The following is a 26,785-nucleotide window of genomic DNA, read 5'->3' as shown; positions in this document are numbered from 1 at the left end:
TTCTGTGAACTCTTTCTGAGCCTTGTATTGATTGAGATGCCTTGTTTCTCTCTAAAAACATTCTTGTTATGTGAGAGTGAAGACTTTAATTAACCTTTAAAAAAAGGGCAGTTAAATTTTGGTAGGAGGCTGTGTACAAAGAAGTGTGAGAAGAATATGTTTTGGGAGAAACTCTGGAGCCAATACAAATATTTTCCTACTTAAGACTTCAGTGACTTAAGGTTGTCTTGACTGTTAGTGATCTTACTTTTTCTACAAATTCTTTAAAATGAGGAGCTAAAGTGATAGTGAGTGATGTTTTCCTAGGCTCTTTCTAGGAAATCATTTATTTCCAGTACCAACTGGTCAAAAACAGGACAGAAAATAGTCCCATATGAATGTATTTCTATTTCGGTAAAATACGTGGTTTGCCTAAGTCCACTGAGTGGGGAAAAGTAATGTCTTATTACTTTAGCTGAATTTCAGTTAATGGTAGTATTTAAAATACTAAATAAAAAAACCCAAAAAAGTCAGCCTGTTAACCAGTACCTGCTTATTTTTTAATGGTATCCGGTGGAGAGGAATTGCAGTTGGGGAATTTTGAGCAGTGTTAGAATTCTGTTGATTCACACACAAAAGAAGTCTTTTTGTTTTGTTTTATTTTGTTTTTACTTTTTAAACTTTTTAAACAATGGTATAAAAGAGAGGTTTCTTAAACTTATTTTTTAATTTTTTATTTGACAGAGAGAGAGAGATCACAGGTAGGCAGAGAGGTGGGGCGGTGGGCCAGGGGAGCAGGCTCCCCGCTGAGCAGAGAGCCTGCTGTGGGGCTCTATCCCAGGTCCCTGAGATCATGACCTGAGCTGAAGTGAGAGGCTTAATCCACTGAGCCACCGAGGTGCCCCAAAAGAGAAGTTTTAAACTTTCTTAGCAAGCAGCAGAATTGTTGATTAAAAATAGTCAGGACTTCTACTTAGGTTGTGGAAATTAAAAGACCCAGAGCTTGTAAATTCTACCACTGACATATCTGTGACAGATTAAAAGAAACTTCTAAATTTGCTAGTTTTTCATGATTGCTTTGATTGATATGATTTATATTATTTATTTATTTTTGGGGGGGTAAAATACCAATATTTTTCTGTAGCTTTTTTTGTGGAAATAATTTGAGTTTTCTGTTTTAATCTTTTAGGTATGACGTTGATTCCAAGAGCCCCAACCTGTCCAAACATGTAAGTTTATACTTTGTGTCTTTATGATGATTCCATAATAGAAATTACAATATCATTATTTATGATTAATATTTATGTTGTTACATTAATATTAAAGGTATGTGTCCTAACTTCATGTAATAATTGTCATAAAAAATAAATAACATTTTTCAAGGATTCTAGAATAACATTTGGAGGAACATATTAAAGCAAAGATACTTTTCATAGGTAAAATGAATTAATCTTGTTTATTATTTACTTATCTATTTTTTTAAAAAATGTCACCAGTTCCCTGGAACTGGAGTTGGATCCAACTTGGAGTTGGATCAGGTTAAGATGAAATAGTGAGCCTGTGTCATTTGGAGAGGCTTCACTTCTGGAACAATGACAAGTTCTTGGGTATAGGCAGAGTGATTTGCTAATTCTGCTGTCCTTGTGGTCCATTCGTTCAATGATATTTTCTAAGTGCCTCCTCATGTTGACATCATGTCAGTTTCTGAGGGTATAGTATGAACAAGATAGACATATAGAGTCCTCCTCAAGGTCTCCTGCAGTCTCCTTTTTTTCCTTTTGGGTCCTGATTATCCCTCCATCTATCTGCTGCTCTTATCTCAAGAGCTCTACACTCGGGCTACAACTGTTCCCTGGGAACATTCCCAGGTCCAGGAGCAGCAAAGGGATCAGAAGGAGGCAGAGGTCTGGAGGGAGGGATGAGGGCGAGATTCTCTGGTCAAGCATTGATGATCTGATCATCCTGTTTATTGAACTGTGGGAATGGAGTTAGGCCAAACTAGGAGGAAGGGCTGTACAGGATCTGAAAACAGCATTCTGAAGAGAGTTTAACCAGGTTTCAAGTGGAATCTGAGTACATGGATGTGGAACTGGCAGCCATGTCAGGGTTAAGAGGTGAAAGGGTTAGGGTTAGGGTTAGGGTCATAGTTGTGCCCAGAGGGTCAGGGAGTTAATTTTTATGTCTCCATTGTTGTAGCCTATGGATTAGAATATATGGAGATTATATATATATATATATATATATATATATATATAATATATAATCAAATATATATATATGATTTCCAGTATAATTTGGAGAGGGATAATGTCATGATTCACAGAAGAGAAGACACATGAGAGGTTATCACGGGCAAAGAGGATGATTTAGGGAAACTGGAAAGCTGGTAAAGATAGTGGTAAAAATCACAATTTACTGTTCTTGTCCTTTGTTGTAAGGAAGCTATGATATTTATTTTGTTACGAAGCATAAAGCAGAATCACTGAAGAAGCATTCAGAGAACAGTCTTTACTTTTTAAAAAAGATTTTATTTATTTATTTTTTTAATTTGAGAGCGCGCGCAAGAGAGCATGCGCGCGCAAGAGAGCACGCGCACGCAAGCCCACACATTGTGGGGGAGGGGCGGCAGGAGAGGGAGAAGCATTCTCCCCACTGAGCAGGAAGTCTGGTTGATGGGGGCCTCTGTCCCAGGTCCTGGAGTTCATGACCTGAGCCAAAAGCAGATACTTAACTCGCTGAGCCACTCAGGCGCCCCTAAAGAATACTCTTTCCAACTGACTTTTCTAGAAATTGAAAACAAATACTGTATGTAGTAAGCTCATTACTCCCCATGAGTACAGTTCACTGCAGTTGCCATGCCGCTTTCCTGCCCCTCAAAGATTTATAGCATTGTGGCTGGACATTTAAAACTTATTTGCATAGCAAATTGGAATTTGTATTGGAAGTTTTCCAAATTTCACTGGAAGAATCAGAAAAAGAATTCCATTTCCTAGTCAAAGTTTCATTGCAAGGAAAGAAAATGCATTCATTTACCTCACATAGAGGTGGTTAGTATTAAAGAAATTTAAGAGCGACTCATAAATGTGATGTACTTGCCCTTACAGGAGATGCAGATGGAAACAGGTGTGTGGATGGGGACTGAGACAGCTGTTTTCTCGATTTCTCTCCCTCTGAGGCCACATATTTTTTCCATTATAGTTCTTCTCTGAGCTTCCCGTTTCTCTCCGAAGACCAAATCTCTCTGATTATTCATCTTCGTGTACATAAGAAAAATGCACTCCCTAAACCCTGAGCGGACATAGACTTTTAAGGACCCACTCTCCCTGAATGCAATTTTTACGTTTCTCAGTTCAGACTACTTTTTTAGAGGGCAAGATAACTGGGCAATTAAGGACATTCCCATGGGGTTGGATATTTTGAGGGTAAGTGGGAAGGTGGTAAATGTCGTCCTTATCAGTGTCACTGCTTTGAGTCCAGGGCAGAGAGTAGTATGTAGGATAGGAGAGTACCTCAAACCTGATTGTATTTTCCTTAAATAATCTGCAATTATTATTATATGAGATATATACTACATATATATCTCTATCTTAAAATGTTTCTTTTGCAGAATAGCTTTTTATATTTTTCCACACAAAACACTTCATATCTTCCTCCTGATATCTTGACTGTGCTTGACCCTCGTGCTCTCTCCTCTACCACCTTCTTATCACTGTAGTTCTTTTCAAAACAGCTTGGGTTTTTACCATCTTCCTTTACTGTGTTCTGATTTTCATTTCTGCTTGAACTATTCTGACATAGGTTAGAGGAAAGTTTTGTGGCTTCACTTTCTACTTTACTTTGAATTCCCCATTATTTTGGGACAAAATTGACTGCCCTGTTCTGGAAATCCTCATCTCCTCTGACTTCCATAGAAGTGCCTCCTTTGCATAGATGCCTGGATGGCTCAGTTGCTTGAGCATCCAACTCTTGATTTGGCTCAGGTCATTATCTCAGGGTTGTGAGATGGAGCCCTGTGTTGGGCTCTCTGCTCAGTGGGGAGTCTGCTTCTCTCTTTTTCCCTTTCTCTCTACTCCTCCTCCTGTACAAGTTCTTTCTCTCAAATAAATCTTTTTTAAAAAAAAAAAAAGGTAAAGTAAACGTTTCTCTTGCTTCTTTTCCTACCTCAGTGTTTACTCATGATCTATTTTTTTTTTTTTTTTTTTAGTTTCTCTTCCTCTTCCTGTCCTCTAATACTAGTATTTCTCCTGGATTGGTTTTTAGCTTTTTTTTTTTTAAAGATTTTATTTATTTTTTTGACAGAGAGAGATCACAAGTAGGCAGAGAGGAAGCAGGCTTCCTGCTGAGCAGAGAGGCCGATGTGGGGCTCGGTCCGAGGACCCTGGGATCATGACCTGAACCGGAGGCAGAGGCTTTAACCCACTGAGCCACCCAGGCGCCCCTAGCTTTCATCTCTTACTGTGTCAGCTCTCCTTGGGAGATCTCAACCATTTCCATGCCTTACCCTAGTAACTCCCAAGTGTCTGTCCCTCTGCATACCTCAGCAAATACAAGTTTCCAGCTGCTTGTTAGATATTGCCTGGTAACTGCAGAAGCCTAAAACTCATATACAACAAAAATGTATGACCTTTTCCAGGTTTGCTCCTCTGTTTGTATTATCTATTGCCAGAATTATCAACAGTGTACTACTTAGGAAACTTGATTGTGTGTTCATCGCTTTCTGTCTCACATAAGACATCCTGTGCGTGACCAAATCCTGTTTATTCTGATGAAGTATGATTTCTCTTTTGTCTTCTTCCTTTCTTACTATTACTTATTCCAGACTCATCACCTTTCTCTTAATCTATTGCATGGCTTCCTATAGTTCTTGTGTTTTGTATTACCTCACATTTTAATGTATTCTTTACATTACTCCCTATGCTTTATGTCTTAAATATATTTAGTAAGCAATACAAATTTGTTAATAATTGTGTGAGCTTGTAAATAGATGAAGCATGTTAGAAGAGGGAGGAAATGTGTTTTTGAATTGTTACAAGAACTGTTGGAGATTACTGTCTTGAATTTCTGTTAAAAATTAACAGCAAAAGCCCTTCCTAATTTAAAAGCATCCAAGGACAGATTTCAGGTGGAAGAGCATATAACTCATTCAACCCCAAAAGAGTTCAGGAGGCATTTAGATCAGAGGAGCCAATAAGCAAACTAGGTCTACTCCCTGAGGATACAATTGTTTCAAAGTGTGGTTGTCTACCTGCCAGTTCTGCAAAGTGAAATAAAAACTGGAACCTTTTAGGAGAGACTGCAAAGTGCCTGGGCTTGCATGTGGAGAACAGACACACCTTTCACAAAGGGCATTTGGTAGCAAGAGAGACTCCTTGAGTCAACAATAAGAAAATCTTTTTTTTTTTTTCCATTCTTATATCTGATAAGTTTGGCAGAAACTCCCTCCAGGATGACTTTATTTGATTTCAGTACATAAGGGTCTTAGATCAAATTCTTAAATTTTTGAAACTAGTGGGGAAAATGGAGATATAATACAGAATTTTACCTTAGATTTCTAACTTTGCAAATGAACACAAAGTGAGTGGATAAAGGATCAGTATCCTTTTAACTGATTTTACTAGTGGAGAAAAACTTCTTAGTGGAGAAACATTATGCTCCAGGCTGACTTATGGAAACCAGGGACAGTTTCCTATGCAGAATTTATCCACTTTATGATCCTCTAAGAAAATTACTGAAATATTATCACCCCTGAAGTGTTAGATCCTGTGAACAGACTCTGGCATTTTGAATTCCAGCTTTGTTCTCTGAGTGCTGTTGAACCCACTCATCTTAATGCTATTAGCAGAACTATGTAGCATACTTTCATTTGCATAATTTAATTGCACCAGCCAAATCATTAATGAAAAGATTAATAACAGGGCCATAATTGGTGAGTCTAGGATTCTGCTTGGTGTTCTAGGCCAGATGATATCAAAACTGTACTTCGTGTACTAAATTTTCATACCCACCAGGCAATCCAAAATGTATGTATTCATTTGATTGATTTCAGAAGGTACGCACTAAAATTTTTGTTTTAGACATGTTAATTGATCACTGGATTATTTTGGCCACAAAATACCAGCCTTTAGTGAAGATGTGTATCTTCTTTAATACATTTTCGAAGGATCATCTATAGAAGCTTCTAAATGTAGATGAATTATATTTGAATATTTCATTTGCAAGATAGTTGTTTGAACCAAGAAGTGCATTTTCTCATAGGAAGACATTTATAAATGGGTCATGGTTTTTTTTTTTTTTTTCATTAGAAGAAAAGCTAATTTAACCCATATATAACTGAACCGAATTCTAATGTATTATCATAAAATCAGGCGAGTTATGAATGTGTTTCATGTGCTGTTCAAGTGCTGAGGAATGTTGCAGTGTATAAGACAAACAAGGTCCCTGTCCTAAAACAGCTTACACTTTGCAACTGGGGAAGTGGAGTGGGCAGATTTGTTTAATAGAAACAAATGCAAAATGGAAAGATATCTTTATACACTGTAAGCTCTTAATACTGAGAGAGAGTGGCCAATGAAGAACGCTACCTAGAAACTTTGGTTTCCATCATCCAGGCAGTGAGAATTTGGACCAGTTCTCATCCTGGGCATACTTCAGAAAGAGAAGGAGGGAACTATTGAAAATCTTGAGGAAGAGCATTCTAGGCAAAAGGAAGAGTAGTGCAAGAAACTTAAGTCAGGGAAGACCTTGTAATGTTGATATGACTGAATGATAGATATCATCTGTAGAGTACTATGAATAATGAGAGTGGAATGAAATTGTTAGAAAAAGTACACAGAATTTAGATGAGGCAGAGAGCTGAAGGCCAAGGCTTGCAAAAAAAAATTTTTTTTAATGGATTTTGCTGGAGAATGATGTAATCTGATTTATATATTTAAATAAGGTGGCAGCTAAAGTGGAGGATGGGGTTAGGAGGTAAGATTGGAATTAAGGAGACTTTAGAGGAGGTCTTTGAGAGGACATGAACACTGTTTGACCCATGGGCTCTACCTGATTCCTCCCTCCCCTGACCTGTGCACTGTCCTGTTGCAAGGATGTAGCCTTGAGAGAGTAATGTGTTGTTGAGACCATCTGGACTGAATATATGACTGAACCGTATTAAGGCCTCTATAAAAAAGTCTTAAGATTCTGTCAGGCAGGAGATTGTGGAGATCTCCTCACCTTAGAGATCACCTTGGAGATAGTGAAGATACATTCTCTTTGAAGCCACCCAAGATAAGTCTCATATTCCCTTGGTTATTAAACTTGCCACCTCCTAGTCTGAATTGGCCTCCCTTTTTCTTCAGTCTTTCCTTGATCTCCATATATGGGGGCCAGTTTTAGATTTCACTTGGGGAATCCCCCTGATCGTAAACCAAAAAGGACTTGTAAGGCTGCTATAATTTGACTAGATGAACAGTATTTGGTGGGTGTAACACTTCAAGGGCTAAGAGGTGGTCAGATTTTGGTGATATGATTGCTGATGAATTGTAGGTGCAGCAAGAATTTAAGAGAAATTAGAATGACTCCTAGGTTATTGGCAAGAGCCACAGGATAAATGGTATTTAATTTATTGCAAGGAGCAGACTGGGAAGGAAGAGATGAGGTTGTGGGGTAAAGATAAAGAACTCAGCTGTCGGAGCTGGATTATGTTTTTTGAGACCCCAGTAAGCATCCAGCTGGAAATACTGACTAGGCTGTGTCTGGAAAATAGGTAGCTTTGGGAACCATTGGCCTATGGAGTTAAAACTCAGTAAATTTACCTATTATATTATATTAATATGTATTAATATGTACAAATTAATATACATAATTAAATTATATATTATATCTACCTACCTATCTGTCTATATATGAAAAAACATATAAATGGAGAAGAGAACAGAATAGAAACTGGAAACTTAGGTGAACTGAAGCATTTAGAAACTTAGGGGAAGAACATTAGCCAGAATTACCATTTTTAGAAGCTAGTTAGGACATGTCACTTTCCAATTCAAACCCTCCAAAAGGTTATCTACGCTCTATACTCATGATGGAATTCACAGTCCTTCAGGGGCCCCTGATTCCCTCCTCTCTTTTTGCATTCTCTTCCTTGCTCATTCTGCACCAGACCCCTGGCCATCTTGCTTTTCCTTGAACGCCCCAAGCATATTCTTGTCCGAGATTTTGTTTTTGCTTTTTCTCCAGCCTTGAATGCTTTCGTGCCAAACTCAGTGTGGTTCTTTTTCTCACATTATTTAGATTTCTACTAAATTGTCACCTACTGAGAAGCCTTCTCAATAATAACTTTCTTTTTCTATGGAAACATACTTTCCAGTCCTCAGTAGATGATGAGAAATAGCCTTATAAGCATATTCAAGCTGAAGTATTTATGACTGATGTTTTATAAATGGATTGTGTTTCTATTTGCATTTTCGGTAGGTCTTGTGAATTTTAGACTTAAAGACAGAGATAAGGATAATGCTTGAGGTAGGTTTGATGATAATATCTTTAGCACTCATTAACTTATATTAGTTGTGATTGTTGGCATTGCTAAACTGGCCCTTATTCTGGCAGGATCCAGTATTTAATAATGATGTTGACTGATAGTATTACATTACATTTAATACTGTTATCTAATATCTAATTCTCTAATAATGCTATAATATGCTTCATATTATTTAATAGCAATATGTAGTAAGTTTTCTCATTATTTGGCCTGTCAATTGTCTCACCATGATTACTGGCAGTGGGAATATTTAACTTATTTTCTGTAAACATATTATATTTCTCACTTCTTTGTTGATGAGAATTAATATTCTGTGTAAACTGATGTGCTCCCAAAAGGTAAATATTTTCCAAAAGGTAAGTATTTTCCATAGGTTTGTTTTTTCTTTGAATAGTATAGCTTTACTTTTTAATCTCTGTATAATATGGTTTGCAGTGACTAAATAATATATGTTGTGGATGACTTTTAAAAATTGGTTAATTTAGATCAGAAACCATCCACTCATCATTGAAAACTTTTATTTTCATTCAGTGACTTAGAGCTGCTTTCATTTGGACTCTTAGCAAACAAGACTATTTTGAAAAAAAGCCTTTGTGCGGGTGAGGGGAGAAATAATACATTGAGCTTTCAAGTATAATTTTGAAATTATATTTGTGGCTTAACCACTGATGTATAAGTTTAGGAATTTTATTAATCTCTTGGAGGCAGATTAGTATTTTTGATTTGTAGATGGATCCATCCATTAAAAAAAAAATCCCAGCTTAAAACAAGTAGTATTATTATGTTAAAATTTGATACATTGTTTCCACTAAAATATGGAGTCCAGTTGTTTCATATTGAGTTTGCCTTATTTCCAAAATAGCATAGAGATGTGCTAACAACCATAAAGAAAGTGGAAGTCATTATTGGAGCGCAGAAGCACCATGTTGGATTATTATAAATGGTTGCCATATTAGAATATAGTGCATGACATAATGAAGTCATACCCCCGTCTTTATAGTGGATGTGATTAGTATGAATTAATTAAATATGAAGGAAGTCAGTAATATTAACAGGGAGTACCAGCAATAAACTAGGTAATGCTGACTATAAAATTTCACAGGTAATATATGTTTCCTCATCAATTTTTTTTACAATAGTCACAATATTGTAAAAGCAAAAAATTGCTCTTACACATTTAGTTAGTGTATATGAATAATGAATATGCCTAAATCAGTTAAATGATCACAAAATGGGTACAAGCAATAAAAGGAGGTAAATAATGAGTCTGTCTTATCAAGAAATAGAATGATTAGCTACTGAACAGTTGACTGCACTCAATTATTGTTCTTTGTCATAACTTAGCTGTCAGTAAGTCTGTTTAATGTCTTTTAATCTAAATTATCTATTAATTAGAGATATCATATTTTCAGATCCTTCTTGATCACTTCATAAAACATTTATAGATTACCTTTTTAGACTTCTGAGGGGAAATACTCCACACTCTTGAATGCTTATGAAATTGTTTATGATGAAGCTAATGATCAACTATGGTTGATTTGCTTTATGAGAATATAGAAATGAAAAATTTCACTTACCTTTAATGCCTCCTGGTCATTATACCATTGTTTTAAAAATGTTATTTTATATATGTATGTTTATGTGAATACTACTTAACATGTTAAGATGAGTTGGTATATAAGATGCTTTTGTATTTTATAGTGATGCTTAGAATGAGCATTTGAATTGGCCATGAGTGTAAAGGGGATATGAAATAATTTATGCAAGTAATTATAGTATCTGCAAATCCAGTGGCAAGGGATAAATTTTGAGTATATAGTAATATCCTTTTAACCCCAGGGAAGTAGAGGAGAAGAAAAGCATATCTTATTTTTTTTTTTTTTTAAAGATTTTATTTATTTATTTGACAGAGATAGATCACAAGTAGGCAGAGAGGCAGGCAGAGAGAGAGAGAGGAGGAAGCAGGCTCCCTGCTGAGCAGAGAGCCCGATGCGGGACTCGATCCCAGGACCCTGAGATCATGACCTGAGCCGAAGGCAGCGGCTTAACCCACTGAGCCACCCAGGCGCCCCGAAAAGCATATCTTTATTAAATGTTTACCATGTTCCCAGCATCTGTTCTAAGTGCTTCGCATACATTATCTGCATATACTATCTTATTAAATGCTTTGCATAGATTGTCTCATTTGGTCCTTTCAACAACTTAATAGGTAGGCATTATTTATTATGTCAATTTTATAGATCAAGATACCGAGACATAGAGTCGTTAGTAAGACTTATATTAGTCAGTGGTCATTTGTAAGACTTACATTAGGAAGCAGTTCAGCCAGAACAGAAACATAAGCAGTATAGACAGTCATAGTTCTCACTCTTAAGGAATATGTTATACCGCTTTGCTAAACAAATTAAGTAAATGTATGCATGTATACTTGTATGTAAAAGGTCTTTTAAAAAGGCTATATCAGAGTTAATACTGGTACCTAGCAAGCAAACAAATAAGCCAACAAACAAAACCAGTTCCTTTATTGCAAAGCAAACTACCTTATTAATATTTGTAAATTATTAAAGTACATAGCATTAATGTAACTTTTATGAATGTAAATAAGTAGCTAGCCACAATATAATACAAAATGTAGATAGAGGAATTGAGCAGTAAAAAATGGTCTGAAGAAATAATGAAGTAGTAAGTTTGAAGGAGTTAGAGTATTATGCTCAAGTGTGCAGTTAAAGATGACGTTCTCCTGAATATTAAAAAGAAAAATAAGAGAAATACAGTTGACCCTTGAACAACATGGGCGTTAGAAGTGCCAATCCCCACACAGTTGAAAATCTGTGTATAACTTTTAACTTCCCCCAAAACTTAACGGCTTAATAACCTTCTGTTGATGGGAAGCCCTACTGATAACATAATCAATTAATAGTAATTTTGTAGATTATATTCAATTAATAGTAATTTTGTAGATTATATTCATTATATATTGTGTTCTCACAATAAAGTAGGCTAGAGAAAAGAATATGTTATTAAGCAAATCATAAGAAAGAGAAAATAAATTTATAGTACTATACTGTGTTTATTGAAAAAATCCAAAGCATAGTTTAAACCCGTGTTATTCAAGAATCAACTGTATTTTTGTATAATAATCAGCTAGAATCTGATGATAGAGCAATGCTTCCTTGTTTTTGTTCTTTTTTTAAAGATTTTATTTATTTATTTGACAGACAGAGATCACAAGCAGGCAGAGAGGCAGGCAGAGAGAGAGAGGAGGAAGCAGGCTCCCTGCTGAGCAGAGAGCCTGATGCATAGCTCAGGCCCAGGGTCCTGGGATCATGACTTGAGCCGAAGGCAGAGGCTTCAACCCACTGAGCCATCCAGGTTCCCCTGCTTCCTTAGGTTTTGAGCTGAATTTATTAGTAATAAAATTAGATTTAGGTAGTTAATGGGAATAATCCATAAACTCCCTTTGATGGATTGGTAACTTTTTTGAACTTCCTATGCAAGGCAAAAGTCATATTATTGTTATAAGGCCTGTGTGCTATGCTTTCTGCTCTTTTCTTGTCCCCTTTACTTTGTATTGCTAGATCCTTCAGATTTAACAACAGCATACGGCCTTCAAGGTCATATCTGGATACTTTTAAAGAGTGGTAGAACTTAACACTATATACTAACAACATGGTTTATGTACATTTAAGTACATTTCAAAACTAGGTTCTATTTGTGTATTATGTAGATTATAAAATAATTATTAACTGATTTGGCAAATATTTATTAATCTCTTGGTCATTTTGGGGAAAGCCCAATTATGAATGCAATTGAATGAATTGAAACATTTCTCAACTGCCAGATACTATAAACTAGATTTGGTCTATGTTTGGGTGAAACCTGTGGAAACACCCCTGGATCTATTACTGGAAATTCTTTTATGGCGTAATTATAATGACTCATTAACTGGAACACACCATCACAGTAAGAAACAATAAAGTAGTTTGTGTTCAAGTATAACTTTTATTTCTGTCTTTAACTACAGATGAAAATATCTAAAAATATGCATTAAAGGACATGTATTCTATTACTGATTGGGTAAAATGAGTAGAAAATGTGAGACCTTGAGATAACTAAAAAAGAGATCAGTAGAAATTTCCAGTGAAAGGCGTAGTTACCAATCTCTGTATGCCAATTTTTCCACTGTGAGTGGTAAATGTGTTGCTCGCTGGGGAACACATAAACACAGATGGAATAAAACAACTACATAAATGCCTTAAATATTTAGGGGCAAAGTATGCAATAACTCTAGAGATAATATATAGAGATGCATACCATATCTTTTCGGTACACATTTTATTGATTTTATTATTTTATTTTCCCTTTTGTTCAGCAGTGATGATGTTTGTGTGCTCTCTGTTTGCTAGTATTTCTATCCTTTTGTGGATATGCTCAATATCTATTATTGTTTTCTTGAGGAATGACGACACAGAACAGCTTATAGCATGCACAGCTACCTATCAGTATCTATATAGAAGAATTCTAGAATCCCCCGTGTATTTTTCACTGCTGATTCAGAAGAACAATGATCTATTCCAGATCTTTAGTATTCAGCACTGACTTTCTGCCATGAGACTTAGAGAAAATTTAGGTTTTTAAACCCATGAACATATCTGTAAAGTCCGTTTTGTGAAATTGGGAAGTTATTAAGGATTTTAAATATTAAGGAATTTAAATATATCAAGGCTTTGCCTAAAGTACTTTTTACCTACTTGGAAGCAAAAATTGAAAATGATTTTGCACTTTCATGACGATGTTGTAACTGAACATTTGCAGCAAATGAGGAGATCATAGGGAGTGACTTCTAAAGCCGTATCTCTCCAAGCAAGAGCAAGGGTGAATGGGTTCCTTTTATTTAGGGTTCTGGTGAATATTTAGAAAGGGGAACCTTGTCATCATATATAGAGGAGGGCTTAGGGTTGCATATGCACCTTAAGGAAACATGCCTATACATACATTGTATGTTATGTTAGTGAGGCTTGGGCTCTTCCTTGGGGGTATTTTAGCATGATAATGATGGAGAGGTTACTGTCCTTCACTACATGGTCCATTTGCACATGTGTGAGTCCCTGGTTAAGCTCAAGCTGGTCTGGGTGGTCTGGGCCTCCAGAGCTCTTCACCAGGGCAGTCATTAAAGCTTGAGGAGTAGTTTCGATTTCCATCAGGGGATGCTATGCCTGTTGGATCTTTTTGGCTTGCACTAAGTAAGAGATAAGCTAGAAAGAATTTAAGGAAAAATGTGGGACAAAGCTCAACGAGTACAAGCAGGTGAGCGGTAAAGGTCAGGTCCTGGGTTTAGCTGGTGACGTCATTCTGTAAGCCATCACTTTTCAGATCTAGAGTAATTTTCTGTCTGTCTCTTCCTATCTCCACTGTACTCCCTGTACACTCCCTGCTGATGTAGGGAAGACGTTAGTGTTCGAAGCTGGCAGCCAAGAAGGAATTCTTGAGATGTCTCTGGTGCAGAAAGGTGGTTTTATTGAAGCACACGGACAGGACCTTGGGCAGAAAGAGCTGCACTGGGGTTATGAACAGTGGCCCATTACGTCTTTTCAAAATGGGAGGGGATCAGAGATAGCACAAGTCTCTAAGGAATTTTGGAAGCAAGGTTTCCAGGACCTTGAGGAGGCTGGCCATTGTTGGGGAAAGGTCATTTATTGCTGTCTATTAAAACCTGAGTCATGAGACCCTTCAGATGTATATCAGTGGGTCATATGCTTGGCAAATGACTGCCAACATGTATCTTGGAGGTAGATAAAGGAAGTTTCCAAAGAAATTTGTACATATTAAAAGTAGATTTGTAGGATCCTGGGGTCTGGCTGAGGTTGCCCTTTGCCCTTAACAGAGTATTAACATCGAGGCAGCTGAGTCCCTAGAGGAATGTCACTCTGCCTGTTTTAAGGACTTGTCAGTGGGGCTGTTAGTAGAAAGAACTTCAATAATTTTTCTTCTGCCTTTGTTTTCCGCATCACCTCCATGTGCAAGTATAGTTTACACCAAATCCTGTCACTTTTCTCTGCAAGGTTTCCTACAACTGTAGTTTGGGCCTTAACACTTGGCTTCTTTAATAACAATTAGAGTCTTCTGATCCATCCAGCTTCCAGATTTTCCCTCATCCATTTTGCACACTAGTACCTGAGTAATCTTCTGAATGAAACAAGGGAGCGAGGTTCTTGTCTAACGGAATCAAAGAATGAATCTCGCGGGCAAAGGAGAGTGAGCAAAACTGATGATTTTATTAAGCAAGGATACAGGAAAAAGCTCTCAGGAGTGAGAGGGGTCCCCACTGGGTTGCCAGTAAGGACTTTTCATCTCTAGCCTTTTATTAGGACTTTAGGAAACTTGCTGGTGGTTAAGTCGATGGCCTGGAAACAGACATGATACTTGCACATCATGTGAGAGTTTTTGTTTTTGCGACCTCCATGATCTATAGATAACATATTGCTAGGTCTGGTTAATCTTTATAGTGAACTTTTCCTTTGAGGCCTGATTCGTTTTTGTGGTTATTTTTTATTTTCTGTGGTTACAGTGTAATTATTAGAAAAACGTTTTAGCCCTAGCAGCTAAGATAGAGTGGTCTAAATTTTCCTGATCTCTGTCTTTGTTCTGTTTCGATGTCTGCATGCCTCAGATACCTTCAGAGCTAGTTGGAGCCCCCATTCTTTCCCTACCTAAAGTCCTGTCCTTTACCTATTCATGAATGTACCATTGCAGTGGTATCCCTGCATTGCTGTAAGGCTTCCAGTTGCTTCTCATTATCGTAAGGCAACTCTTGTGTGTGTTTGTTTTTGCCCAGCCGACCGGACCTTTCTGGCTCTTCATCTTCAGTTCTGCCCTTTACTTGAGGCCCACTCTTTTCTCATTACATTCTTGCCTGATCTGTTCTCTAGGACTTTGTCAGGGAGTAAAAAATAATTCTCCTTCTACCCTTCTAGGTTCTTAGCTGACAACCCTCTGTAATGAAAAAGATTTCTGTAATGAAAAACAAATGAAAATTTAATAACATGGTATACCTCCTGTAAAATTCCAGAAAAAACGGAGTAACTCTACAAACCTTATACCATCTCTAGCCAAAGACAAAGGATGCTGGTGAGTGGGGAATCCGTTATAGGAGGTTTTCAGGCAAAGCATATTGAAGAGGGCATGGTTTATGCAGATTGAAATCTCTTGCCTTCTCCACTATGAAGAAATCCTAGAGATTTAGTACCCCCTACTTCCTAAACAGGGGGGTACTAAGAGGGAGACACCCTTACAAATGGAATTTTTTTTTTTTAATAAATGCAAATATCTCCTACAAAAGGGGCACTTCTAACCTGGTTTTCTGAGTTTCTCCTGTGTCTGCTGCTTCTCTTAAAATAATCCTTCTGCCAAAGAGGCGTATTATGGGGTAGCCAATTCTGTTCTCCTTTACCTGGAATTGTAGCTGAACTCAAGGGGCTCACTGCCTGGGGTGCATTAAGTTGAACACAATCCAAGGAAATGTTGAAAGCGAACTTTTTATTACTTTTTACAAGTGAGGAGTTGGAGGCAGCTGTCAAAGCACTGTCTCCCCCTGGGGTGAGTACTGGAAGCTTTTATTTGGTGTATGTTTGGGGGGGGGCTTGCATATGTGCTACATACAAATTAAGGAGTTACACATATTCTATTATTTAGGCACTTTGGTTCAGTTGCACATGCCTAGCATGTCAGTGCGCTAATACATGCATCTGTGTTCAAAAACTAGCAGAAAAACCCCACCTATAAGAGGAGATCTGAGTTTTATAATGAGCTAAAGGTAGCTACAGGACAACTTTGGGGGGCTTCTGCAGGTCCTCAGCTCCAAAAGGGCTCAAGCCGGCCCAAACTGGCTCCCTTCAGGTGAAAGAAACACCTACCAAGGGCCTAAAAGATGTGATGTCTGAAGGGAGTGTCTCTTTATTGGAGCAGGGGGCCCAAATGGGGGCTGTCTATCTAGTGGAAGCTGGTGAATCGGGAGGTAGAAGAATTAACCTGAAGCAGAACAAAGAGATAAAAGTTTATCGACTACATTGTTAGGGAGCAGTGGCCAGATAGAAGAGAGATTGTCTGCAATGAGGCAGTGAGGCTGTTTTTAAAGGGGGGAAATGAGGTATAGCGACACACAGAATTCTGCCTTTTTAGGCAACTGTGCCTGGTTGTAAACCCACTGGTCATTTAGGGCCTGTGGTTGTTTGGAGGTGGGTCTGAGACCTGATGGGCCTGTCTGTTCAGCCTGGTGGTATCCGAGGGCCTTTTCCACATTCCATTGCTCCCGTCTGTTTGCCTAAAAGTGGCCTCTACAAGCTGGGTGTCTTTTTTGATGGAATGGATGGTTTTTGCAAAACAAAACACATTCCTCCCGGCTTTTGTCCTTTTCCCCACTTCCATCTCCTCATCGCTTTAAGTCCTCAGATCTGAGTAACTTCTCATTCGCACCCTAGTTAACAGAATGTCCAACTCTCTTCTGTCCACAGGGTTCTTACATGGCTCCCAAGGCTTACCAGCTTTGGGACATGTTACCCTGACTATCCTAGTCTCCAGTGTGGACTTTGTTTCCTTCATGAGACTTAGAGCACTCTCCCCATTTATTTATTTTAAATGGGATACACAGTTTTTACTTCTGTGGCTTGTTAGACATTTAAAATTTTTATTTATTAAAAACTTCAAACAACATTTAATTTGGCTTCATTTCTGTCCATCCTTGTTAGGGCTTCTCCTGGACTGGTTCACTGTTCAATTTAGGGAGATCTTTCACCTTCTCCTTTAAGGGATTCAAATCATATACAGACTAAATTAGAGGGTGTGTCTCTCTCTGGAATACTAACATATCTTCTTGACTCCTGTATCCAGATGATGTCGGGACTCTTCTTTTATTGGCCTGTGAGATTGCATTGTATTTAATTCTTAGGGAGCATACTAATCTAGAATTGGAACATCTGGGTTAGTCTTTTTTTTTTTTAAGATTTTATTTATTTGTCACAGACAGAGATCACAAGTAGGCAGAGAGGCAGGCAGAGAGTGGGGGAAGCAGGCTCCCTGCTGAGCAGAGAGCCCGATATGGGGCTCCATCCCAGGACCCTGGGATCATGACAGGAGCCAAAGGCAGAGGCTTAACCCACTGAGCCACCCAGGCGCCCCCATCTGGGTTAGTCTTGACTCTGCTACTTACTGACTGCTTAAAACATGAAAAGATCAACCTCCTATATGATTAAGAGTTTCTTTATATGTGAAGCAGAGATTAACAACCGACCTTTCATTTTGCAAGGTTATTCTGAATCCTGAAAATAAGTAAAAGATTGTACTTGAAAATAAGATTCATCTAGCTGTATATTCATGAACTTTATAATCTAATATATTTAACCTATTTTTAGGTGCTTAATATATGCTAATATTAACTAATGCAGTAACTCATTCATCCTCAAAACAACTCTGTGAGGGGCACTAGTACATGTTAGAAACAGGAGAGTTTAATTAATTGCCCAGTCCCAGGTAATCAGTAGCAATCATGGAATTGACCCCTGGTGGTGTGGTTTAGGACTCCCTCCTCCAACCCCAGCATCATACCCACATCTCACAACTTATCTTACGTAGCTAGTTCTGGTATTGGCTAACCACAGCTGCTCTGTGCTTTCAGTCTGCCTCCTCAGCCCCAAGTTTACTAGGTTCAGAAGCATCTAAAATCAAGCCAGTTGTGAATTCAATTCCTGCAACGTTTCTCCAAGTTTGTTGTAATTTCAGAAAGAAAAGCCGTGTCTTGCTTACTTGCAAATAACAGACCTGCTGTGATAAAAAGGACAAAGGGCTTTGCATACTTGCAGGAAAATCACATGCTTAAATGAATGCATATGGAGCTTATTTTACTATTGGAGGTTAGAGAATTTGGTATTTCAGCAATGAAACCAATGCAAATATGATGTACAAAATATGTAGTAGTGTAAAGACAGTCTGAGAACTTACGAGCTTTAATCCTCTTATCTATTTTAGGACTTTCTGGGACAAGTGTTTTGTACATTGGGGGAGATTGTTGGTTCTCAGGGAAGTCGCCTGGAAAAGCCAATAGTGTAAGTATTTTTTAATCCAGACAAAGAAATGTTAACTCTTCGGTTTTCATTTTGGTAGTTTGGAATTGATGAATATGTGGTTGGAGACCAAAAGTGGGTTTAAAAATCTTATTGAGTTTTTTTTCTTCTAACAAATAGTGTTGACATGTTTATATTTTAGCCTTCATATGCCATGTTACAAAATGTTCACAAGATGAAATGAGGAGGTTCAAAAAAGCAAATGTATAGTTTTCCTTTTGAGTGTAGTATGTATTCTTAGGTTTTAAGATCTAAATGGTTTGAAAAAGAAGCTTTCCTCCTTTGGGCCAGGGACTATATGGAGTGCCATTCTTTATAGCATATGCTCAATAAATGGATTTTTAGTGATTGAGATTTTAATGATTTTTACTACAAAGTTGGCATGTAAAAAAAGAAAGTAAGTATATAAATGTTAAGAGAAGGCGCTATCACAGAATTATGTATTCTCTTTTCACTTTCAATCACTGGGATCATGTTTCATTTTCAGATCAGTTGTGTGCGGTGATCCTATTTTCTCCAGTTCCAAATAAGACAGAAAATGAATTCCAGATATTTTTTTCTAAATCTTCCCACTCACTGTCCTCCTTCTTCCTCCCCTCACCCCATGTCATTTATTTGAATTCAATTAACTGTTCATAAAAATCAAATGATCTAGGACGAATACTGAGAAAACTGCACAGCTAACCACAATATCAAAAGGCTTGGGGAATTTTGAAGTGTATGTCTTCAACATTTCTTTTAAGAATCTCAGACTCATAAAATAAATGTGTCAAAACTTTCCAAGTCTGTTCACCTCTGACATTCAAATACTTGAAATGTCCAAGGCATCGCTCTCACATTATCTGTATAAAATTGAACTTTACGCTTAGAGTGTTTTTCTTAGGCTAATAAGAAGTCTGTGAATTCTCACTTCTTTTATTTAACTTGATTTAACTTGATTTATTAACCAGTTTGAAGACCTTTGCATATCAGTGCCTTTTAACATTTCTTTCATGTATAATTTGTTTTCAAAACATTGCAGAATTTGTAAGCTTATGTTTCAGATAAGTTTATGCTCACTTGAAACATGTCTTGAAACATGTTAAAAAGTTGGGATTATTTTGGTTGGAGTATGTGGTAGGTCAAATATAGTGTGAGATGTGGTGGTTGTTCAGCTGATTCAACAATTCTCACTTAGGCAAGACCAACAAAAGCACACTCAGGGTGAGGAGTGACGATGGAAACATTTGGAGTATTTGCTGGCAGTTGATTTATGATCATCTCACATAACCAGGAAAGATGAGATGCCCTTTAGGTTTTTCCTCACTCCTACTGAGGATGGGGTGGCATAATTGAGGCAAAGCACTGGAAACCTGTTTAGGCTACATGAAGCTATTCTAACTACCCACTTTGCTTCATCTATAGGGTCTTTTGTAATTTAAGCAAGTTTATTGAAAGTGTAGCTGCTATATCTGTCTGACTGACAAAGGTAGAATTCATTCAGTCTTTTAAATTATATGTAACTAATGTTTTCTTTTTTGTTTGTTTTTGTTTTTGCTTTTTTTTTTTTTTTAAGAATTTATTTATTTATTTGACAGAGATCCCAAGTAGATGGAGGGGCAGGCGCGGGGTGGGGGGGCAGGCTCCCTGCTGAGCAGAGAGCCCGATGCGGGACTCGATCCCAGGACCCTGAGATCATGACCTGAGCCAAAGGCAGTGGCTTAACTCACTGAGCCACCCAGGCGCCCCTGTAACTAATGTTTTCCTCAACCTTTGGCCTACTGGGCAATCCTCTCTGGCAAATAAATATTAAGAAAAGGGTTAAAAGGTAGGCTTACTGTTTGAGCAGTGAGAGGGTTTTTGTTGTTGTTCTTGTGTTTTAATTTTAAAGTAAATTTAATTAGGCAGTGTGTTAGTATTAAATGGGAAATGACATGTAGAGCTTGAATGTAGCAAAGAGATTGGCTACAAAAGAGAGAAGAAAGAAACAAAGAATAAAACTATAAGAACTGCAGTGTGGTAGCATATTACATGAGGGAAGCCCAATTAGATGCTTGAGATGAAGAGAAAAAAGGAAAGAGATGAGAGAGGGAAATCAAATGGGCAAGAGAAATAAAAAATAGCAGAGTAAAATTAAATATAACAAGCTTGCTAGTAGAATGATATTTTGATTTGTTTATTTAAGCAAGCCAGAAAAGGCTGGCAAGATATATTCAGGGCACTGAATGAGAAGAACATGCAGCCAAGAATACTTTATCCAGCAAGACTGACATTCAAAATGGATGGAGAGATAAAGAGTTTCCAAGACCGGCAAGGCTTAAAAGACTATGTGACCACCAAGCCGACACTGCAGGAAATATTAAGGGGGGTTCTATGAAAGAGGAAAAATCCTAAGAATAGCATTGAACAGAAATATAGAAACAGTCTACGGAAAGAAAGACTTCAAAGGTAACTCGATGTCAATAAAAACGTATCTATCAATAATCACTCTCAATGTGAATGGCCTAAATGTGCCCTAAAACGGCACAGGGTTGCAGATTGGATAAAACGACAGGACCCATCCATATGTTGTCTACAAAAGACCCATTTTGAACCTCAAGATACACCCAGACTGAAAGTGAAGGGATGGAGAAGCATCTTTCATGCCAATGGTCCTCAAAAGAAGGCTGGAGTAGCGATTCTCATATCAGATAAATTAGACTTTAAACTAAAGACTGTAGTCAGAGATACAGAAGGACACTACATAATCCTTAAAGGGACTATCCACCAAGATGATCTAACAATTATAAATATCTATGCTCCCAATATGGGAGCAGCCAATTACTTAAGAAAACTGTTAATCAAGATAAAGAGTCATATTGATAAGAATACACTAATCGTAGGAGACAGATCATCGAAGCAGAAAATCAATAAGCATCCAAAATATACTCATGTGCTCTCACATGAGCATCCATCCCAGGTGAACAATGGGGAAAAATACATATTTTGTTGTAACCCACCCACCATCTTGTTTGAGAAAATACTATCTTTTATTAAAAACACTAACTATGAGAGAGTCAAGTGTCTAGAGAAGGGAGAACATGTAGATGAAAGAACAAAGTCCATTGGGCTAAGAATGCTGTCTTGGGCTCTTGGAAGTTCAAGTGCTCAGAGAGAGGATACATCTTCTGTTCAAATGGCCTTTTACTCCCCTACCTAAACTTCAAATGAAAAGCAAATGAAACTCATTTATCATTTTGTTTAGAAGGGTAGTTTGGTGGAAGAAGAGAGTGAAATGTTTGCATTGAAGTTTTATCTGCCCATCATGTCAGAGTTGCCTTTCAAACCAGCTGGTTTGCTAGATAGATACTTTCAGATTCCACACTCATCCCTGTTCACTGACACTTTTTTCGTGTACTTGATTTTTCAAACCAATCTAATGGACAGATGGTGGGGAGAGTTGGGGAGGTTGGAAGGGATACTTTAGTGGAGGAAAGAATGGTTTTGGAAGAAAGGACAGAGCCAGGGAGAATATTAGAAATGATACAAGGTTAGGGAAGTGTTTTCTCACAGGAAACTTGATGACAAAAATAACTTATAAAGGAAGATACCATGTTTTGCCACATAATATGTAAATATAGTGGATTATTTTTTGTTTTGTTTTTAATATAGTGGAATATATTAAAGCATGGCAGAAACAGTGAACTTCACGTTGGGAAATAATATGCGTTTAACAGCTAGCTCTTAAAACTATTTTTCAGTCCCCTCTGCCTCCTCCTGCCCCACCCCCTCCCCCTCTCCCACCTGGTAAACCTACCCCAGTCAGGGTCAGGGCATAGCTATCTAGTTAAAGATAACATTGTAAGTTGGTCACTAAACATCTCACTATTTTCCACGGTTAGTTCCTCATGGTTGGAGACAGAATTTGTACACTCTCCTGTTGCAGCCATCACTTTAGCCAATGTTCTTAAGGAGCTGGAGGATTTTTCCTATCTGGATGGATATAGGCTTTGGAATTGGAGCACAGGACACCTCCTGAGGCAGATAATCCAACTGCAATTAACAAAATTGACTCATCCTGTATTTTAAAAGTCTCCCTGTGTCCCAAATGTTATTTATCTTAAATAGCATTATCCAAGTGATTTAGGGCTTATTTACCAATTTGTTTTAGGTTAGAGATTTATTTTCCAATAGTTTTCCATTTAAATTTTAAGTTATTCAAAAGATTCCATTGTTTTCTTCCCTTAAAAGAGACCTACTTTAAATTATGTTCTGTTAAGGTAGTAAGAATAATTTCTTTTAGCTTTTTAATTGCAGTTGTGCCATAATATCTCCTCAGAGGTAGGCTTTTAAAAATGATGCTAATGGTAAAATTTGGAAATTTAAAGCGGATACACTAGAGCTTTAAATTATTTATTACTAACCAGCCTTTGAAGGCTAAGTAATATTTATTACAAAGGAAAAGTGGATTTCTAGTACATAGCCTCATGAGCTATAAAATAAGGAATTTGAATGTAAAATCAAGTCCTTTTATTTTCTGTGCTTCAGTTATTGTCACTTAAAAAATAGATTTTATTTTATTACGAGAATAAAAATTATTTTTTAATATTTCATAGGAACTTAGGTGACTTTTTTTGGAACCGATATTCAAGAATCTTTAATTTATTTTTTAATAGCAGCTTAAGATTTTCATAATTTCCAGCAGTCTGTTCTGTCAAATTCAAGTTCTGAGCAAATTTGGATTCCGATTTTGAGCAACCACATTTTTCATATCTTAATTCCATCCAACATTTTGGTCTTTTCCCTGAACCCTCCTAAAATGAGTCTTGTGCTACTTAATTTGTCTGCAACATTTACTGTGTCTTCCTATGACTCATCGGCTCCTCTCTTTAGATCGTCCCATTATTATTTACCATTATACCCACACAGCAGTGTGTTTTCTCATGCTGGGAGATTGTATCCAATTTTCTGCGTGATGCTGTCAGAGAGTCTTACTTCTTCTATCTTTAGGGAGCTTAGTGATGGATTCAGTAAAGCCTTCCAAAATGCTAGAATCAGCACCAGTTTAAGAAAGATTGCCATTCTTTCCTCTGGGAGGAAAGCATTTATTATGTTCATCAAGTATTGCACATCCAGGCATGACTGGTTCTGTATAAAAGGATAGGGTGAGGAGGCAGGGACTGGTTGTGATTAGAAGGAAGATTCTTACCCCAGGGCGGGGGCGCAGGGGACCACCATGGATAACTAAATCGACAGCTGTATTGGCTAAGGGAAAAGATTATGTTCTTTGTGGGGTGGGTATAACAGCTTGTGATCTAGGCAGTCAGTAGTGGATAGAGGATAAAGGGAGAGACCCCAGAGAGATTAGTGAACAGTTCAGTGGAAAGAGTACAGGGACCAGGACTCAAGAGGCAGGTGAGAAACGGAAGACCAGCTTGCCGTTGACTGATGGATACCAGGATCCCAGCTCTGACATAAGGTTCAAAGACACTTGCATAGTGGGTGCTGAAATACATCAAGAGAAATGTGAGGAGAAGAACAGAGCAGAAAGGAATCTGGGGAGTAAGGCAGAAGCAGCCAAGGGCTCGTATGGGACTTGAGTCAGAGCCTTGAAGGTTTGCCTTAAAGATCTGATTCAAATATGACCTGATTCTGAAAGCTGTGCTCTGGCTGTGGGTGCATGTAGATAAGTCAGTGAGAGAAGGACAGGGAGGAAGAAGAATAGGGAAATGCTTAGTCCTGAAGGTGAGAAACATAAACTTAGAATTAAACAGAGCATGTCTTTACTGTGCAACTTTTTGTATATGAAAATATAGTAAACTTTGAGGGAAATTTTGAGCTTCAAAGTCATCTCGACTTTGTTAACTTGCTTGCAAATTAGATTGATGTTGTTATACTCCCTGATTTATTTTACTGGAAAGTCCACTGGGCTGGGAATCAGAATATGATGTTTTTAGTACCATCTCTGCTGCTAACTTGCTGGGTAACATGACAAAATTTGTACATCTGTATTATATTTTTCTATCTGTAGTATGAAGAACTTGCTCTAGAGATGAATAGTCACTGGAACAGAGCTGACAGTACGTGGGCTTTGAGGGCAGTCAAATCTGGGATCACAGTTTATTGGGTAAAGAATTTGAGCAAATGGCTTAAATTCCTGAACTCTAGTTTCCTCATCTGAAATATAGATAATATACTTTTGAGAGAGTTGTTGTAAGAAATAGAAATGCCTTATATAGTATTTTTGTCATGGAGGACACCAGAATTTAATAATCACCCAAACTGTGGTTATTATTGTTGTTACTAAAAAAAACAGTGTCTTTTAGGAAAGACTTCTTAAATTGAATCACTGAATAATCTCTCCCTCCCTCTCTTTTTTCCTTCCTTTCCTTTCTTCTTTCCTATTTTCTGTCTTTTTGCTGTGAATTTATTTTCCTTATAGAAGCATTTAGCAAGATCAGATAAAGGACAATTTTGACCCAAACTTGATTACATTTATATAAATTGTTAAATGTCATCCTATGATAAATATTAAAAATGATTTTGTCTATTCTCTGTATAGAGCTGAAAAGTCAAATTGTGGGGGAATTAAATTTCTGCTTTATATTAGTTTGGGTTTTTATAGGATAGTGTTATTTTGCTGGAAATGTCCAGAGTTTTTAGAGCATTGCCCATGTTCATATGTAATTGCAAAATGTAATCTAGAGTACAATATCAATTAAACATCATTTTTCTCTCATTTACGAAGATTCCACTGATGTGTATACATATTAGTAATTTTTATATGCTTGCAACACGTTAAAAATTGAACCACTGATTGCATCTTAGAGAGATGTTGAATGCTTCATGGGTTTGGTGTACAGCACTTACCAACCTCTGGGAGAGTTCATATGAAAAATTGTGTGTTTAAAGACCAAAAGTAGAGCAGTTTTAGTACATTTCCTTATATATCTTGTACAAGATTATGAGTCTTCTGTATAACAGAAACTTAGTAAATGTTCAGCCGGTCCACTTTCTTACATTCATTTGTGGATCTGAGCTCATGCTCTGGAAAAATCTGCAGAGATGTAATTGTTTAACCCAAAACAGCAGACTGTATATAGCTACAAGTTCTCACAATTCTCTGCTCTACTCAAAAATTCCAGTGTTATAGGTAAAGACATATAAACATACCTTTATATAGGTAAAGACTAATCTGGATAAATAGGTTTGCAAAGGATATGGCCAGTCAGGAGAGATATGGATAAGATAAATACATTTTTTCTCAAAATAGTCCTTAATATCATCATCAGAGATAAGCCCCAGAATGGTTGATCTGTCGTTCTGATTTTATGTCAGTGCTTATTCTGTAGAGTACATTTATCGACTGGATTTGCTTATTTTTCTATTAGACACAACTTCTGTGTAGTAGAGGTCTTAGGGATTCTTTTTTCTTTCTTCTTTTAATTCATTTAGTCCACAAATCTTTACTGAGACTCCATAATGGAGCAGAAAAGATTAAAGACTAAGCATACAATTACGAAAACACAGAATTGTTCCTGTCCTCATGGAGTTAATAATCTATTCATTAAATGAATAATCACATAAATAAATAGAATTGCATATTGATATAAGCCCTTTGGAAATTAGAGTACTGACTTAGACCAGAATGTATAGGTCATGTTAGTATTGGAATTTTAGCATAAATGCAGTGGGAAAAGTCACGATTTTTGTTCAGAGAGGTTCTTTCGCTTCTGTGTGCAGAATGGTTGTGGGTAGTTAACAGAAAGATTAGTAAGTTAATTACTGTTGAAATAATGTAGTTCAGAGAAGACTGGAATTTGGACTAAGAAGATGAGGAGGAGTAACCTGATTAAAATATGTTTTTAAGATTCATTTCACAGGGATCAGTGATAAGCGAATTGTCTTGATGAAAAAGATTTCAAGGAAGACCTTCAGATTTCTTGCACAACTAACTGAATGGATAGGTTTATCATTTTCTGACAAGGGGAAGATCATCCATTTCTGGGTTTTCCATAAGTGAGCAGTGTTTAAAGATGAGTCATTCTATCCTTGTATTGCTAAGTATAAACATTTGCAACAGTATTTTTATTTAGGTTTGTCTAACCTCATTGAGTTGGATTGAAAACTGATGGAAAATCTGAAGGAAGGAAGTGATGAGATACGGTCTGTGTTATTTTGCAGGATGGTATCTAAATTAAATAATACCTAC

At 37.2% G+C, this 26,785-nt stretch overlaps 1 protein-coding gene across 1 annotated transcript in view; it reads left to right on the top strand.

Annotated features, from left to right (window-relative positions):
* CPNE8 (copine 8) overlaps positions 1-26,785 on the top strand; it is a 217,568-nt gene that overhangs the window by 65,830 nt on the left and 124,953 nt on the right. Inside the window, exons 5-6 of the mRNA XM_082739027.1 lie at positions 1,169-1,208; positions 18,521-18,597. Of these exons, the coding sequence (XP_082595153.1) occupies positions 1,169-1,208; positions 18,521-18,597 (117 nt within the window). The remainder of the gene's footprint in view (positions 1-1,168; positions 1,209-18,520; positions 18,598-26,785) is intronic.

This window comes from Mustela nivalis, assembly GCF_964662115.1.
Source record: "Mustela nivalis genome assembly, chromosome: 7".
Classification (NCBI taxonomy): Eukaryota; Metazoa; Chordata; class Mammalia; order Carnivora; family Mustelidae; genus Mustela; species Mustela nivalis.
This window is presented reverse-complemented; position numbering and strand designations above follow the sequence as displayed.